Source organism: Budorcas taxicolor, chromosome 18 (genome assembly GCF_023091745.1).
Source record: "Budorcas taxicolor isolate Tak-1 chromosome 18, Takin1.1, whole genome shotgun sequence".
Classification (NCBI taxonomy): Eukaryota; Metazoa; Chordata; class Mammalia; order Artiodactyla; family Bovidae; genus Budorcas; species Budorcas taxicolor.
This window is the reverse complement of record NC_068927.1, coordinates 12,562,788-12,581,542: the sequence shown is the minus strand read 5'-3', so window position 1 is coordinate 12,581,542 and position 18,755 is coordinate 12,562,788. Positions and strand designations below refer to the sequence as shown.

Genomic DNA, 18,755 nt, shown 5'->3' with positions numbered 1-18,755 from the left:
GGGGAGGAGTTAGGGGAGTGGGAGCACAAGAAAGGGTTGCGGGAGGGAGAAGAGAAGAGGAGGAAGGAGAAGAGGGGGGAGGGAGAAGAAGAGGGGAGGAGAGACGGGGAGGAGGGCGAAAAAGCCCCTCTCTCCAGCCCCCTTCGCAGGGTTGCGCAACCCACTCGGGCTGGGATTGGCCGCTGGCGAGTAAAGACGCCACGCCCCCGATACGCGCTACGACCAATAGCAACAGGGGGCGGGGCTTAATGCGTCCTGGATGGCCAATGGGCGAGGGGGGCGGGACTGCGTGGCCTGGGTCTGGCTCGCGCTCCTCGCGCATTCGGAGCCACCGCCGCTCTCGGAGCTCGGAGCTCGGCTTCTCTCGCTGCTGTCGCCAACCGCCCGCCCGCCCGCTTGCCTGCCCGCCTTCCGCGCGTCCCCGCCCCGCTCCGCTCCGATCCCTGCAGCCGGCCCCAAGCGCGCTCATCTGTCGCTGCGAGCACAGTATCCCCACTGCGGCCCCGCGGCAATGGCCACCAAGATCGACAAAGAGGCTTGCCGAACGGCGTACAACCTGGTGCGCGACGACAGCTCGGCCGTCATCTGGTGAGGAACTTTGCATTGCTCTTCGAGCCCCGCTGCCTGAGCTCGCGAGGGGCCTGGTGCGCTGAGCCGTCTTCCAGACGGGACGGATTAAGGGTCATCCCCGTGCGGTCTCCCCGCAGCCTTAACCCGGGACAGCGTGGAAAGCCAGCGCTGGCTTTTCGCTAGCCAGAGCATCTCTTAGATTGTTCTGTGGAAGCTCGGCACCGTTCAGGCACCAACGCTGATGTGTATGTGTATGTGTGTGTTTTTCTCTTCTCCCAATCCAAAGGGTGACTTTTAAATATGACGGCTCCACCATCGTCCCCGGCGAGCAGGGAGCGGAATATCAGGACTTCATCCAACAGTGCACAGGTAGGGAGACACGCCTTCTGGGGGACTCCCGGTCTTTTGGAACAAGGTCAATGCTAGGGAGGAGCCTGAGGCTACCCTGGGCGCCCCCAGCGCTGGAGGAACCAGATGGGAGCGTTCTAAAGCCTCCACACGCCTTCTCTCCTCTGGGCATCCAGAACAACCAGAGGTGACCGGCAGCCTCCTCCCTCGCACAGTAACCTTTTCAGGCGGGACAGCTTCTTTGCCCCCATGGTCACTAGCTTTCCACCGTTAACTCACGGAGTTCCATACTTCAGGGTCCAGCCCTCCCGGGTTTCCCCTTTCATCAGTCAGAGAGCCAAAATAAAAACAATCCTGGTGCTTATTGAAGGAGAAAGGAATGGTTAGCGACAGCCCCCTCCTTTCTCCTGCCATCATTGTCCATGTGCTGGTGATGTGTTTTTGTTTGTAGGATATAGAGCAGAATATGAACACGTACATACCATATGATCCCATTTATGTGAAATTTTAGAAAAGGTGAAGCTAATCTGCAGCGTGAAAAGTCAGAAGAGTGGTCCCGCTTGTGGGTGGCTAGCCACTGACTGGGAGAGGCACATGGAAGGAGGGGTGGGGTCTCAAGGGGTTGGGAATATTCTGTATTTTGAATATTCTGTATTTTGGGAGGCAGTTACACAGGTGTGTACACATAAGAAATCTGTCAAGCAAAATCTTTAGGATTTGTAAACTTTGTGCCTTTCCCTGGGTTGCCTTGAATCATTAAGTGGAAAAAACACATGCATGTACAACCACAACCTCCAATCCTTGCCCCCCAACACACACCACTGAAGCAAAAGGCCCAGCATCACTGGTAATAAGGCCCTTTAAAGCTAAGATTGGAGGACGGACTCTTTTTCTGGGCTCTGGGCTCTAGCTTGGAACTAGATATTTTCAGACAAAGGCAGTACGGCCTGAAAGTTAGGGTGGGGACCTAGAGTCAGCATGGTGGGTTTGAATCCCCTTGTGGCCGCTTTCTAGTTGTGTGGTTTGGGGCAAGTTACTTAACCTCTCGGGGCCTTGGTTTCCTCCCCTGTAATCTTAGAGGGCTGTCGAAAGGATAGGTGAGTCAGTGCCTGTACAAATGACATGGTTGTTTGTGAAATAAAAAAAAAATACAACACTATGCTCAAGATCACGCAACGGCCCCTTTTCTTAATTCAAATGACTATTTTGAATTTATTCTAATTCAAATAATATCTATAAAGTGTCTGCTGTGGGCTGGGTGGTGCTGAGATTTACCATCCCTGCCCCCCCCCCCCCCAAAAAAAATCTCCCAACTAAAACATCTCCCAGAGCTATCTCTAGACCTTCACTTACTGCTTTTGGACAGGATTGTTTAAAATGTTGTTTAGTTCAGTCGTGTCCAACTCTTCTGTGACCCCATGGACTATAGCCTGCCAGGCTCCTCTGTCTCTGCAATTTCTCAGGCAAGAACTGGAGTGGGTTGCCATTTCCTTCTCCAGGGGATCTTCCCGACCCAGGGATGGAACCCAAGTCTCCTGCATTGGCAGGCAGATTCTGTACCACTGAGCCATCTGAGGAACCCTTTGTTTAAAAGCAGATGTGTAAAGTACTATCACAACTCACATCTGCTGAGGTGCACAGGGCCAGGATTGAAAGCCAGGCCCCTGACTCAGGAACCCTGTCTCTCAGCCACCTCTGTCCTTTCACCACCGTGATGCCTGCTTTCACAAGTGGGATAAGTGCAGACTCCTGGGGTTTGGTGTATAACTGGGAGGTTCAGCAGTATTTTTTGCCTTGCCGGCTCTGAGCTTTTCTCACAAGCCAGCTTCCTTCCTCTCTGGACAGTAAAGTAGCAGTTTCCTCCTGCTAGCCATCCATCATCCCCACCCCCAGCCATCAGACTGGGGTCTTCTCCTCTCACCCACCCCCCAGCTTAGGAAGCTATTGTTCTGTCCATTGAATAGGAGAAGGTGACCCCAGGAATAAAGAGCATCCTGTGAGTGGATTCTGAATTGGGGAGGCTGTGGTCAGAGAGCACTTCCTCCCTCCCTGGGGCTTTGTGGTTTGCTACTCCATCCCTTCCCCCAGTGATAGGGATGGCAGTGGGGAGGGCCTGGTGGGAGAACTAAAAATGCTTTCCCTGCTGCTTGTTGAGATTATGAATGGGCCGTGGGATCTGAAGGCTCCGTCTGCTCTGGCTGGAAGTCCGCCTTCCTTCCCCAGCCATCTGTTGGACAAATGTATAGGCGAGCTATGGTTGCCGTGTCTGCTCCTGTTTGTCTTAAGAAAGCCTGTTCCATGCTGCCACTGTGTCCTCCTAACCCAGTGACCAAGGATTCAGAACGCTGACTAGTAACTTTCTACGCGCAAGTCACTGCACTGGGCACACCTTGTCTCCGTTTCTGAGCTTGCTTCCCTTCTGTAGGTGGGGAAACGGAACCCAGAGAGGTTAAGTGACTTGCCTGCAAGTCACAGCAAGGTCGTGGCAGGCCCAGGCCTTGAACCCGGGCAGGGTGGCTTTGAGGCCTGTGCTCTTGACCTCTTCTCACTGAGAAAGTGGTTTAGAGGCTCATTTCTGAGTCGTGGAGCATCTTTGCTGTACAGCAGGTTCTGGTTGGGGCTGGTGGGATTGTTGGCAGTTACAGAAGGCACGTTGGCCCATTCCTGTGATGCGGGGAGGCCTCTCCGTGGCCCTCATCTCTGGCCAGGTGTCCTGACAAGCCAGAGGGTCTAGTGCTCTTGGTCTGGCATAGCTTTCCTATTTCCAAACCTCTCACAAGGTCACAGGGGACCTGGGAGCCTAAAAACAGTGCCTGGTCACTCCTCTGTCTGCCCTGGGGGAACGAGGGGGTTGGAGGGCCCCCCTCCACCCCCACTGTGGGCTTTCTCTCCTCCTTGACATCCTCACCCCCCCCACCCCCGTCCTTGCTCTGAAATACTCTCTTTGGCCCCTCCTTTGCCCTCTGGCTACTATCTTCCTTCTGTCCTTCCCCTGGGTTCTTCGGAATGGAATCTGCCCATTAAGCCTCTCCCTGTCACCCCTCCTCCGCCCCCCAGGCTGGCCTGTCCTTGTCCCCAGGCGCTGGTTCCTGAAGGTCACGAACTGGAAGGTCGCTGGGCCTCCCGTGTCCTCCGGTTTCTTGCTGACAGGATCTGGAGCCCTCTGGGCCCCGCACTGGCTCTTCGGGCGCCGGCCTCACCTGGCCCCTTCCTTCTGTACTGGCTGCTCCATCACCGCCTCTGCTCTTGCTTCTTACCCCAAACTTCAGTCCCTGTGGGATGGTTGGATCTGTCAGGCGCAGTGAGAGGAGCCCAGTGCAGTTAGCTTACCCACTCTCCCAGCCCTGAAGAAAAGAAATCAGTTTTAGCTTCTGTGGTTGGAAAGTCCAGGTAAAGTACTAACTGCAGTTAAGGCTGTCCGAACTCACCCCCCTCTCCCAGCCCTGTTTTCTTCCTTGATTGCTTGTCTTGGGGGCAGGAGGGCAAGTTCTCCCTGAGCGGTGACGTGATAACCTCTAACCAGCCAGCTTCCAGGCTTCGGGGAGGAGAGAGAGACCGACTGCCACCGATTTCCACAGAAGTCTCCAGACTGACACTCTAACTGGGTTCATGTGCGCATGGGAACTAATCCCTGCGATTCTGGCTGACTCTACCTGGATCAGTGCCCATGCCTGGAGTGGGGGAGGGGCACCCCACCAAACCAGGAGACAGTGGGGGAGGGGTAGCCCCACCAAACCAGAGGTAGAGTCGGGGAGGGTGGGTTCCTAAGGGAAGAGTGCAGGCGAGGGCATGCTGCTTGCAGAAGAGGGGCAGACCCAAAAGAGGCCCATGGCCGCCCTTTATCGCAGCAGTCTCTCAGCCCATGGTCTTTCTTGTCTTAAATTCATTCTATCCCCCTCCACCCCCCAAAATGGGAGTGAAAGTGAAATTGCTCAGTCCCGTCTGACTGTTTGCAACCCCATGGACTGTAGCCTACCAGGCTCCTCTGTCCATGGGATTTTCCAGGCAAGGGTACTGGAATGGGTTGCCTTTTCCTTCTGCAGGGGATCTTCCCAACCCAGGGATTGAACCTGTGTCTTTTGAATTGGCGGGTAGACTCTTACCACTGAGCCACCAGTGGTAAGCCTACAAAGTAACTTTTCCTAAATCGTGGGTCTCCTCAAGTTCCTTCTCTGCTCATTAACCATCTGTAGCTCCCATCTGCCCACTAAGTACAGGCTATCTACTTGGCCTTCCAGTCTGTCTGTCCCCAGCTGCATCCCCTGTGCAGTAGCTCCCACAGCCTCCTTTGTGCACCTGCAGCCTGACCCTGTGTAACCTCTCAGCCTGCAGGCCAGTGATTCCCTCTGGGTGGAATTCCTCTCCCTTGTATCTGTCCATCTGAGACTGAGCCAGCAAACCCACCTAGTGCAATCTCTTCTGTATTTCAACAGCCAGGACCTTTGGAATCAGAGAAATTCTAAATTCGCACCCCAACTCTGTCTCTTGCCATGTGACCTCAGGCATTTCTTTGTCTGTGCCACAGTTTTCTGGTCTGTAAAATGGGGGTTCTGATGGTGCCCGCCTCTGATGCTGACTGCGAAGGTTCACTGAAGTTATATGTCTAAATGGAGAGCCCAGACATAGTGATGCAGTTGGCTGTTGTTACTGTTACTTTTCTTTTTTTAACTCTCCTAGTCACATTGGTTGTTGTTACTATTACTGTTTATATCACTATTTCTGTTCTCCTAGCGTTTAGGATGGAGAAGGCGATGGCACCCCACTCCAGTACTCTTGCCTGGAAAATCCCCTGGATGGAGGAGCCTGGTGGGCTGCAGTCCATGGGGTTGTAAAGAGTCAGATACGACTGAGCGACTTCACTTCCACTTTTCACTTTCCTACATTGGAGAAGGAAATGGCAACTCACTCCAGTGTTCGTGCCTGGAGAATCCCAGGGACGGGGGAGCCTGGTGGGCTGCCATTTATGGGGTCGCACAGAGTCCGACACGACTAAAGCGACTTAGCAGCAGCAGCAGCAGCGTTTAGGATGACAGTGTCCTTTCTGCTCTGAAGTTTCTTGTGCATGCCCTAGCTCAGCAGACAGTCAGCACTCAACTCTGAGTTCACTTAGTAGAGGTGCTCAACCCCAGACTGGCACACAGTAGGTGCCATGTGGGCATGCTTGAGACCTTTGACCCAGGTCTGCATGCAGTAGGTGGTCAGTACAGGGTAAGAGGTGGTTAGCACAGTGGTTAAACGTCTAGGCTGCTTTAGATGGTCTGGGTTCAAATGCTTGCCAATCATGTGACCTGAATTATTCACCTGCTCATCCTTTTGCTATATATAATGTGATTATTAGGAGGATTAAGAAAGCAAGCTCATGGTGCCAAGGTCGCAGTCCGTTCTCCATAAATGGTAGTCACTGTGATTGTCATTTCATTGGTGGAATTTAACTGATGTGGAAGTAAAGTATGTGACCAGAGAGATGAGGGGAGGGAAGAGATGATGGGCAATGGGTACTGAGCTGTCTGGAGGGTCTCTGGTTGCCCTGACAGAGCCATGGGGAGTGGGGAGGAGCCAGGGCTAAGCTGGGAAAGGAGAAAGGAGTCATTTGCCAGACTGCCTGGCGGTATGATCTCTCTGATCTCTGTAGGAAGGGCTTACAGATCATGTGTATGTGTTGGGTCAATGGCTCAGGGTGTCTGTGAAATGTTTTTTTCCTTCACCTTACAAGTAGTACAGGTCTGTGGCAGAATATTCAGAAAGCAAGATTAAGCAAAAGGAAGAGAATAAAAACCAGATATAATTCAAATGTAGTTTAACACTCAGAAATTTGTTCCTTCATTCATTCATTTCCTCCTTCCTTCCTTCGATTGACTACTCTGTAGGTTACTGTTCTAGGCACTGAGGGTAAATCTAGAAGCAGAGAAAGCCCCTGTTCTCATGGTGCTGATGTTTTATTGTCATCGTCCAGCCCTTAAAGTGGCTCCTAATCTATCTCTTGTATAAATGTAACATTGTTTAACAGATCTTTGACTGATACACTGACCCCAAAATACTCTGTTGCAAGCATTTTTATTTTAGAAAGAAGCTAGGCATCTGGGAATGAATCCAGTTTTCTGTTGGTACAGATTTTAGAGCCAGTCAGTTACGAGCATCGATGGTAGAGCCAGGGTGTCTTGCTTTGACTCGTAGCCTTGCTGTGCTGTGTGACCTTGAGCAAGTCTCCCAGATTCTCTGTTTCTTCATCTGTAAGATTCAGTTAGTGATTGCACACAGGGTACAGGATTGCTAAAATTGAGGATAAATTGACATGATACACATAAAGCTTATAGGCAATGCCTACTGTACAATGGGTGCTCAATTAATGTGGTTATCAGTAACACAGAACCTTGCAACTGCTGCTCAGGGACTGAGTTTGGCAGCGGGATGGTTAAGGAAAATGGGGGTGTCTTTACTGTTAAAGGCAAAAACATTCATTCTAACGCTTGTTGAAGAACAGTAAGGCAGAGACTTCCCTGATGGTCCAGTGGTGAAGACGCCCACCTTCCAATGCAGAGGGCATGGGTTAAATCCCTTGCCGGGGAATTAAGATCCCATATGGTGCATAGGAGAAGGCAATGGCACCCCACTCCAGTACTCTTGCCTGGAAAATCCCATGGATGGAGGAGCCTGGTAGGCTGCAGTCCATGGGGACACTAAGAGTCGGACACGACTGAGCGACTTCACTTTCACTTTTCACTTTCATGCATTGGAGAAGGAAATGGCAACCCGCTCCAGTATTCTTGCCTGGAGAATCCCAGGGACAGGGGAGTCTGGTGGGCTGCCGTCTATGGGGTCGCACAGAGTCGGACACGACTAAAGCGACTTAGCAGCAGCAGCAGCATGGTGCATAGCGCAGGCAAAAAAAAACCAAGAACAATGAGGCAGACTTTATTCAGAGGACTATTGTGATAGGTGTAGGGACCACTACAAGGGAGAGAGTTCAAATTCAACTCTGAACACCACAAGGAGAAGTGGGAATTTGGAATCAAGGAGCCAGGTAGGGATCAATGGCTGGAAAGTTACCAAGAGGAAGGGTCTGGGGTGAAGGGAGAGCTGGCTAAACTGACTTAACAGGATTCTTGCTGAAGGCATGCTGGGGATCAGACATCACCGGGGAAGAGTGAGAACAAGGAGTCTGATTAGATATTGAGGGGTGATCAGATATGGCGGACAGGGAATTCTGGCTCAGTTGACTTGGTGGGATCCTTGCCAAAATCAGTGAAGGCCGAGACGAACACAGAAGTCCAGAAGTTGAGACCCAGGTGAAAAAGAGTTTAGGAGAGCGTGGTTAGAGTTCAGTCAAAGAGAGACTCTTCGCTATTATTGCAAGAGGGACAGGTTGGGAAAGAGACAAGTTCGGCCTCTGCGTGTGCCGCTGTGCAGCACGCATACGTACGGCGGTCTCTCTATTTTGCTCTTCTGCACTGGACTTTTTTCCCCCAAGCTGCACATATGCATCTTTTTCCCCTCTAGCTTTACTCAAATTTCAAAATTTTAGTGAGAAAGGAAGGAGAGAAATTATCTAGTGAGTCAAAGGGAATATGAGGTCAGAAGAAGCTGTAGAGCTGTGACAGGGCTTTGGACCTTGTAAAGTGCTAAACAGTCCGTCTGTCATGCAATCAACAAACGGGGATTGATTGACACATCATTTCTGTTGCTCCAGAAACAATGCTGGGTGGTGATTCTTCAGTGGTACCTGAAGTGCTCTGGAAACATTATTTTCACAGTTTTCTGCAAAATTCAGTCTCCTGCTGCCTTCTTGGCTCATGCATGTGTTGTTGGGGGATCCTGAGCCGCGTTGTGTGGCTTCTTTGTGTCATAAGATGCGTAGGCTTTGTAACAGCTCTTCTGGGTGATATCTCCATGTGCTGTGGAGTTTGTGGCCATACCTCCGTGGAGAAGGTTGCTAGATATCCCTTTTCCTGCTAAGTAGGGTGTCTCTGCTTCAGCGAAAGTGTTCAGTTAGTTGAAATGAATTGAGTTTTCCCTCCTTGAAAGTCTTTAGACATTAATGCAAACTTTTAGAAATTATTGCTGGTGAATCATGTAGATGTTACATCCATCTCCTCATCTCCCACCGTTTTTTCACCTTGTTACATCCTGGCATCCCACCACCCCACATCTGGAGCCTGGCACCCCGTGCCCAGGTCTTCGGTCACCTCCTGGTGGCCACATGGAGTGGACGTTTCTTTGTATTTGTTCACTTTCTCTCCTTCTAGCCTTCGGCAGTGACGGCTAGTTACTAAAAACGTGGTTTTCCCTTCCGTCTGCTTCTGTAGTGCAAAGCTCACCTACTTCTCTTTTCCTGTTTCTCATCTCCTGCTCTCACTTCCGTCTGCTGGTTCTGCTTCCCTTTCGTGCCCCAGAAGTGTGGGTGTTTCCCGGGCGCCACCCACGACCCTCGCTTTTCCTTCTCCGGAGCTTTTCTTGAGTGCCAGCCCTTTGCCCAGGACTGAGTTGACTTCTTCTGAACCTGGTGAGCTTGCAGTCCAGGTAAGGGTGGGGAGGTGGGGAGAGCTTGTCTCTCCCCTTAACCTTTTGTCGCTTTTGCCCACAAGGTCCAAATGCTTAGAAATGACCCAGAATGCTTGTTAGGATGGGATGCTCAGCAGCTCACCCCTCTCATGCACATCCCAACACATGATTCTGACCCCATGGATGCCAACTGCCCTGCACTAGGTAGGCGCTTTGCATGTATTAGCTCATCTAATTTTTCTTACCCGTGAGTGGTGTGTATGTAATAAGAACAATGACACCAGGGTAGGAGTCATCTCCATTTTACTGATAAGAAATCTAATTGTTTCCTCAGAGAGTCCAAAGTCACTTGTTAGACGCACGTATGACCGAGAACAAACTAGTGGTTGCCAGTGGGGAGAGGGGAGGGAGGAGGGGCAAGTGAGGGGTGTGTCCTAAGTCACTCAGTCGCGTCCAACTCTTTGCAACCCCATGGACTGTGGCCCGCCAGGCTCCTCTGTCCATGGGATTCTCCAAGCAAGAATACTGGAGTGGGTTGCTATTTCCTCCTCCAGGGAATCTTCCCAACCCAGAGATCAAATCCAGGTCTCATGCATTGCACGCAGATCCTTTATCACTGGGGAAGATAGGGGTAGTGGGAGAAAAATGATTATTATGGGATTTTATGACATCATGTGGGAAACTTTTGAAGATTGTAAAGCACTACAGAACTTAAAGAATCTTTCATTCAATAATAAAATAATAAAAATTCACTTGCTTGTGATGGTTCAGTAGGTAGAGAAATTGGACTTTGAATCCAGGTCTGTGTCTGAGGCTGCACCGCCCTGCCCTCCCCCTTCCTTGGAACTTGTGCACAGTTTTCCTTCTTTTGGCGTGTCCTCATCTGTCTTGCTTTCCTGGAGGACTTCTATACATCCTTCAAGGCCCAGTGTAAATATCCCCTCCACTCAGATGGCCTCCTTGCCTTTGTGATGTTCATCCCATTCTGCGGTGATTATGTGTGCATCTGTTTCTTCAATTCAGTGGTGAGATCGTGGAAAGAAGGACTTTTGTCTCTCTGGTGGTGGTAACCTCAGTGAAGCATCCTCACCCCTCACGGTTACCTAGTCCTAATCTCTTTTCCCCCAGTGGTTGTGTCACTCTCTTGTGTGGACCCAAGTCATGGGTAGCAAGCCCTTAGCAACTCCCCAAGCTATATCCAAAACAGGAGCTTTCGGTATCTGGTGTTTGACTCTGCTGCTAGATAGAATCTGAGCTCCTGGGGGTAGAAACCTGGTTGGCCTGGTTCTCTGCTGTACTGTCAGCACCTGGAACAACACCTGATCTCCCCAAGTGTGTGTTGAATAGATGAGTGAACACGGTCCCCTGAGATGTTTGAGAGCTGAGCTCACCCCTGGACAGTCCACCGTGCCCTCTGCCAACGTAACAGCCCAGTGGCCTGTATGGAGAGTCTTTAGGTGCTGAGGCTCTGAAACCCTTGTTCCCCTCTGGCCTCTGGCCCACATTCCTGCCCTGGAGCCCCTAGGTGTTTTCCTCTCCAGCTGAATTTGATGCCTTGGCTTTTCGGATTCTGCTCATGGCCTCAGCAGGGCCAAGTCCCCAGAGGCTTGTGTGTAAGGCAGGGCTGTTAACCTTAGCATTTTGTGTTTTGTTTCATCAGTGCATTTGAAATTAACTTGCCTGACATCCTGTTTTAGTTCTGGGCTTAATTTCCGGTCACCTGTCTCATTTTTCTTCATGCACTTATTCTTTTGTTTAATCATTTGTGCATTTCTGTAACTGTCCTTGCCAATCATAAATTATCATAATCCTTAAAAATAATGACTAACACTGGGCTTTTATTGTGTCAGAAATTGTGCTGAGGTCATTGTATCAGTTTCCTGTGGCTGCTGTAACAAATGACCACAGACTCAGTGGTTTAAAACAACATAATTTCTCGTCTTAGAGTCTGGAGGGCAGAAGTCCAAAATCAACCTCACTGAACTAGCATAAAGGTATGGGCAGGACTGTATTCTTTCCAGAGGTTTGAAGGGAGAATCTGTTTCTTTGCCTTTTTTGGCTTCTACAGGTTCTGCACCCCTTGGCTTGTGGCCCCTTCCTCCATCTTCAAGGCCAGCAGTATCTGGATGAGTCCTTCTTATGAAGTCATCTGATTCTTCTGCTTTCCTCACTTTCATATTTGAGGACCCTTGTGATGACATTGGGCCTACTCTAGTCATCCAGGACAATCTCCCCATGCTGAGACCCTCAATTTAATCACACCTGTAAAGTCCTCTTTGCCATGTCCAGTCACAGAGTCACATGTTCTGGAAATTAGAGTATGGACATCTTTGGGGGCCACTGTCTTGCCAGCCAGAGTCATTTAATCCTCACTTTATTTCGTGACACCATGGGCCCATGTGGTACCAGGGTCCTATTGTCATTCCCATTTCACAGACAGGAAAACTGAGGCTCAGAGCTGAGAAAGCACCGACCCTGGGTTGCGTGGGGGTGGAACCGTGTTCCTTACCCAGTGTCTGCCCTTCTGGCCACCACTCCTGACACCCTGCTGCTTCCCAACACGTGGAGCTGAAATTCTTTTGAAACAAGGAGGGAAGACCATGGGCGAGCTTTTTTCTTTTTACCCCTTCTCCTTCCTCCCCCAGTTTTGTTGAGAAATAATTGGCGTGCACTACTGTATGAGCTTAAGGGGGTACAGCATGATGGTTTGGTTTCCATGTATCATGAAATGATGACCTCAATAGGCTTAGTTAACATTCATCCTTTGATATAGATACAATAAAAAGAACAGAAAAAATATTATTTTTCTCCTTGTAATAAGAACTCTTAGGAGCTATTCTCTGAACAGTTTTCCACAAGCTCTTTTTCTGAAAGCCAAGGGGCAGCCTCTGGCTGGAGGCACATTTCTAACAATACACAGCTCAGAGGTAATTTTTCTGCCTTTGTTCAAGTGGAAAACCTGTGATGGTCTCTGGGGAGCAACACTGCTTAATCAAACGCCTCCATTTTCCCTAGGAAAGATTTCTGACTCTGCTGCTTTTGACTGAAAGGATGGCCCTTGGAGGTCATCTGATCTGACCTGGAAGTAGTTTTCTTCCCTTTTTTGGGCTATAATTCTACCCTGACTCTAGAATGGAGTGTATTGTTTAGGATTTGAAAATAAAGGAAGCTGCTGGCCAGGGGCCCCTCTGGGTCACATGCTGGGGCTTCTGGGGAGGAGGGAAAAGAGTCAGACTTTGTGCAGCCCCTGTGAGCCCCCTGCCTAATCAAGGAGGGCCTGTGTTCACTCTGGTGAGCTCTTATAGCCCTGAACTGGAATGCCACTTGCACTGTTTTTTAAATTTTATTTATTTATTTACTTTTGGCTGTGCTGGGTCTTTGTTGCTGCAGCTACATGCAGGCTTTCTCTAGTTGTGGCGAGGACGGGCTACTCTCTAGCTGGGGTGCGAAGGCTTTTCATTGTGATGGCTTCTCGTTGTGACGCATGGGCTCCAGGTGCATGGGCTTCAGTAGTTATAGCATGTGGGCTCCGTCGCTGTGGCACACGGGCTTAGCTGCTCTGTGGTATGTGGGATCTTCCCGAGCCAAAGATTGAACCCATGCCCACTGCATTGGCAGGTGAATTCTTATCTATTCTTATCTGGACAATCAGGGAAGCACATTAAAAAATATATATAGTGAATATATATATTGAATATATATAAAAATATATTGAAATATAGTTGATTTACATCACTTGCTCTGTTCTTGATTTGGCAAAATCTAACTGCTATGTGTTTGATTTGGGGAAAGTAACTTTTCTTCTTTGGCACTTTGTTACACTCATTATCCAACAAATGTACATTGAGGACCTACTATGTGCCAGGGACTCTGGACACTAGGAAAGTTGAGCGATCCAGATCACAGAGCTTACATTCACAGAAAATGCAAGGGAAGCTAATAAACAATCTAGCAAATGTGATCATTTCAGAATGAGATGAGTGCTAAGAAAATGAAATGAAGCAATGGGCCAGAGACACATTGTGGGGAGGCCGCTGTTAGCCAGGGTGGTCAGGGGAGGCCTGAAATGGAGGGGACACGAAAGCAAGACCTGAATGAAAAGGAACTGGGCATGCAGGTACCTGGGTGAGGAGTGACCTCAGCAAAAGGGGAGGGCCTCAGACCATGCATCCTGTAATGGTCCAGCTTCCAGGATATGTAAAGAACTCATACAACTCAACAAGACCGGTAACGCAAGTGGAAAGTGGGCAAGGGATCTGAATGGACATTTCTCCAAAGGAGACATACCACATGGCCAGTAAACACATGCAGAGATGCTCAGCATCAGTAGTCGTTAGGGGAATGGAAATCAAACCACAGTGAGATGTGACTTCACACACACTAGGGGGCTGTGATAACAGGTGTTGTAAGGTGTCGCGAGTCAGAACCTTCGTGCATCGCTGTGGGGAAAGAGAGCTGGTGCAGGCACCGTGGGAAACAGTTTGGCAGTTCCTGAAAGGCTAAGCCTAGCTCTTTCACGCCTTAGTATCTACCCGAGAGAGATGAAAACACACAAAAACTTGTGCATGAATGTTCACAGCAGCATGATTCACAGTTGCCCCAAAGTGGAAACCACCCAATGTTCATCAACTGATGAAGGGATTCACAAAGTGTGGTCCATCTGTTAGTGGAATATTAATCACCCACAAAAAGGAATGGAGTACTGATTCATGAGACAACATGCTGCTGCTGCTGCTAAGTCGCTTCAGTGGTGTCGGACTCTGTGCGACCCCAGAGACGGCAGCCCACCAGGCTCTGCCGTCCCTGGGATTCTCCAGGCAAGAACACTGGAGTGGGTTGCCATTTCCTTCTCCAGTGCATGAAAATGAAAAGTGGAAGTGAAGTCGCTCAGTCGTGTCCGACTCCATGACCCCATGGACTGCAGCCTACCAGGCTCCTCCATCCATGGGATTTTCCAGGCAAGAGTACTGGAGTGGGGTGCCATTGCCTTCTCCAAGACAACATGGGTGAACCTTGAAAACATATTGCTGAGTGAAACATAATGCTGAGAAGTCAGATGTGAAAGGTCGCATGTCGTGGGATTCCATTTATTTCAAGTTTCCAGAGCAAGCAAGTCCATGGAGATATAAAGCAGGTTTAGTGGTTGCCAGTAGTGAGGATGAGGGACAAAGTGTGACTATTCATGGGCACCAGGTCTCCCTTTGGGGTGATGAAAATGTTCTAAAATAGACAATGGTGATGGTTGCACAACCTCATGGATATACTAAAAACCAGTGAATTTTACACTTAAAAGGGGTGAATTTTATGGTTTGTAAACCTCTCAGTTTTAAAAAGTAAAGAAGAAAAGGGGTGGGAGGAGGGCAGAAATCCAGCAGGGTGATGGCCTCGCAGTGTGCAGGGAATGGGGTCAGAGGTGGGGCTCAGGGCCATGGCCACGACTCTGATTTTGCCTGAACAGCCTGCATTTTATTCCCACAACTTTTGTCCACGACCTTGTGGAATTTCGCCTTTGGCCTTCCTGTGGTTCATTACCAGGTTGGCATCTCTGGTTTTGCCATTTTCCTCTTCATGTCAGACTTGCCTTTCCCCAGGGCGGCTGTGCAGGTCCGTGTGCTCCACATGCGCTCAGCCCCGCCACGTGCTCGCACGTGAACTCGCTCTCCGCGTGAACTTGCTCTCGCACGCTCTCGTTTCCCGCCTCCTCTGTGCGCTCCGCAATTGCCGTCCACATCCTTATCGTCACCCTGTACCATTTTTAGTGCCTCTGGCTGTGTGCCAGGTTCAGTTCTGAGCTTTCCTTTCCACAATTCAGATGAGGATTGATGACGAGACCCGGCACCAGTCCCCACGGCCGGGTTTTCATCTTCGAGTCCAGTGCCTGGCACTGAGCTGGTGTCCAGGGGGGTATTACGTGGCTGGCAACCTTTCCTCAGAAGTGGGTCCTTAAAATGGGAAAGCCTGTCTTGGATATTCATGTGGGTTAGTAGCTATGTGAATCAATGAAAGAGTGGGATGAGTCAGCTGTAAATGTGTGGGCGAACTCAAGGGCTGCAAGTGTCAACAGCCACAGGGGGGTGACACCCACTTGTGTGTTTGTCCCCACCACGCAGGGGGCTCTGAGACAGGGACTGAGAAGCTACCCCTCCCACCCCCAGCTTAGAACATGGAGGATCAGAGAGGGGATGCCATGGGTCCCTGGTCACACAGCAGAGAGAGGCAGAGCCAGGGCTTGAACCCTGGCCTCCTGGCTCTCTGAGCTGCTGAGGGCTGGTGTCTGCTTTGCTCTTGTGGGGCACCATGCTTGGTGATGCGAGCAGGGAAGGGAGAGAAGAAGCCCCACGTGATGCAGGCATTGCTAATCCTGGCAACACTGTGGTGTTGGGCTGCCCTTCCCATGCACTTTTATTTACAGGGCACCTTTGTCCAGATCAGTCAATTGCTACCTGACAGTTCTCATCTGATTATTTCTGCTGGTCTCTTCATTAGAAGGCACACCTTTAAAATCCAGGGAGGGGATTGGTTTTATTCTTACAGGACAGAATCTCCCACTGAAGTGACTCAGCTGAGGACTGGAGACTGAAATGCTTCTAAGCTCCTAAGATAGGTGGGCAGAGGCTCCTCATTTACTCAAGAAATGTTTATTGAGTGTGGGCAGTGTGTCCATTCTTAGGTACCATTCTGGGTCCTGGAGATGTCCTCCTAGGGGACAAAATGCTTGTCCTCCTTGTGTAGGGATGAGCATACTTCAGGAGCCCTAAGGGATGTCATTCTGAGCCATTCAACACTTGTTTTACACCCAGTAATAATAAGCCAATTATATGCCTCTCTAGCCTGTGGCAAGTCACAAAGAGAGCAGCTGGTAGAGGAAGGCGTTTTGAACTTGCCCACTGAAGCTGGTGCTCTTGTCTTTGGAGTTCTGTTAGAATTTAGCCCTTAAGTTGTTAACATAGCCCACTTCTTTCCTCTTTACCCTGTTAGCTAGATGAATTCTAGGTCATCCTTCAAGACTGAGATCAAACATCACGGCCTCTGTGAAGCCTGCCCTGATCACTGCCCCCCAGGCAGAGTTAATTTCTTTATTTCTTTGATGTTCCCCTCTGCCTTGTGATGCCTTGTGGTCATGGTGCTAACTTCACTGTATTCACATGCTTAGTTTTTCTTTTTTGGCCCTGCTAGATTGTGTATTCTTGAAGGGTTCGGATTGTATCTTATTCAGCAGTCTTTGAACCACACATTGTCAACAAGTGTTTGTCAAACGACTAACAGCAACGGAAGAAACAGAAAAACGATACGAGAACGCAGAGCATGTACCCCAGGGCACTTAGTGCTCAGGCAATCAGGCACTGAATCCTTCAGTGTCTCTAGAGTGTCTCCTTGTCAACGAGGCCATGGCCATCGTGTACTCATAGCCTCCAAAAACTGGTTGCAACCACTGGTTCTCTAAGTCAGGAGATGCAGTTGGGTGTAGCACACCGACTTCCATTTAAGGAAGTAAAAGTAATCACTAAAAAAAAAGTTCTGGTGCTTTGTCACTGGGGGAAAACCTTTAGCTGTCCTGATCGGTTCAGTCTCCAGATCGGGTCCTTCCCTGAGGGTTCTACTGAAGTAATCATCTTTCTTTTCCTCTGGCTATCCTGTACTGCATTTTCTTGTGTTCTGTGTCAGACTAGGAAAGCGGGGTCATTCATTTCACAAAAATCCAGTGGGAAAGGAGTCATTTGAGATATCTCCTGCTTTGAGGAAAGGTGGGACAAAGAGTCAGTGTGCATGGGCTGTGAGAGCTCATATGCAAGGACTGTGTACACATCCATGGAGCCCTTGTCCTCTGTGTCAGAGAGGGGCCGTTTCCCCCGCTTCCAGGTCCTCATCTGTGGCTGCCTGGGCTCCCCTGTCAGCAGCCCACTGGAAATGATGCAGCTGTGGCTTCTGTCCAGCTGTCCCTCCGCCCCAGGCAGCAGGATGTTTGAATTCTTTCCTGTTTCCTTTCATGCCCACTCTGGGGAGCTTGCTTGGTGGAAGCTGACAGCTCAGCTTTTTTGGTGTGTGGGTTGTTTTCTTCCTTACTGAACCTTGTTTGCATAACTTCTTAGGGAGTCTATATAAGGTAAGGGCAGCTTCAGCCCGACTCTGGGGCAATTTCCTGCTGTCTCCTTCCCCCTTTCTTTTGTCTTGCTCTGAACTTCAGTGTTGGCTGGAAATTATGAGATGGTTACTTCTCTCCTTCTTTTTTCTTTCTGTTGACCGGTAGATGTTTTGTTGGGTGCCTGCTATGTGCTTGGCACTGGAGATGTGACACGAATTGGACAGGTATGGGAGCAGCTAAAAATATCAAAGGACGTGCCCCCAACCTTTTGCTTAGGTTCCATAGGGAGTTTACTAGGCTATTTTGGTGGTGGAGCAGTTTTGTTTTTTGCTTGTTTGTATTTCTAGTTATTCTACACCTCATATGTGCTTTGTGTGTAATGAAAAAAAGTTGCTCAAAACATTTGCAGAAGTGTGAGAGCGTCACACTGCTTGGCGCGTGGCAGCATCTCAGTCTCCTTGAGGATTTGTCCTCTGGCCAGTGCCAGCTGTGGGAAGAGGCAGAGGGCAAGACAGGTCTTTTGGGGAGGAAGATGAGGGCCCTGGACCCATGTGGATGCTACGTCAGGGTCGCCATGGCGAGAATATTGAGTGTGACGAGGCAGACTCTGCCCCTCAGTGATTGCGAACCTTAGGAGATTTCCAGTGTGGCTGGGAGGTGTGGAGGAGGGCAGGGAGTCCTCGAGAGCTCGGTGGGGATTGTGTGTCGTTCGTGGTTTGGGGGACGATTTTTAGAGCAGCTCATCCCTGAGGCCTTGATGATTCCAGAGACAGCTGACCTCCCTTTTTTCTTCACTCTTCCCATGCCCTCTGTGGTCACGTCTCTCTCTTTGTATCATTCTGTGTCCTTCATATCCCCTTGCAGGATCGAGGAGGGAGACAGAGGAGGGAGGGGGAGGAAGGGGCTGCAGAGGAGAGAGCACCTAGCGACCACTGCTGGCGTTTCTGAGCACAGTTCTGCCAGGCAGCGTCCCAAGAACTTTACATGCAGTGACTTTATGCTGCAGATTAATGTATTTAATATGGGATGACGAGAAGCCTTGAGAAGAGGAACAGGACTTTGAACCAAGTGGGCCCTGTGTGGGGTCTCTAGGTCCTGGGGGTCCTTAGGGCTGTGGGATTGGCTGGTGCAGGAGATGTTTCACACTGATAACCCATCCTTGACCTGTGGTGAGGCTACGTAGACCAATGAAAGGGTCAAGTTCTTTTGAGAGGGGGCTTCTGTTAACACCCTATAAGGACCATCTCTTCATGGA

The 18,755-nt window shown here is 49.9% G+C and overlaps 1 protein-coding gene across 1 annotated transcript in view; it reads left to right on the top strand.

Moving 5' to 3' along the window:
• The first annotated feature begins 335 nt into the window (after positions 1 to 335).
• Positions 336 to 18,755, top strand: part of COTL1 (coactosin like F-actin binding protein 1) — a 45,290-nt gene continuing 26,870 nt past the window's right edge. Inside the window, exons 1-2 of the mRNA XM_052656296.1 lie at positions 336 to 588; positions 857 to 939. Coding sequence (XP_052512256.1) covers positions 512 to 588; positions 857 to 939 — 160 coding nt within the window. The 5' untranslated portion in view covers positions 336 to 511. The remainder of the gene's footprint in view (positions 589 to 856; positions 940 to 18,755) is intronic.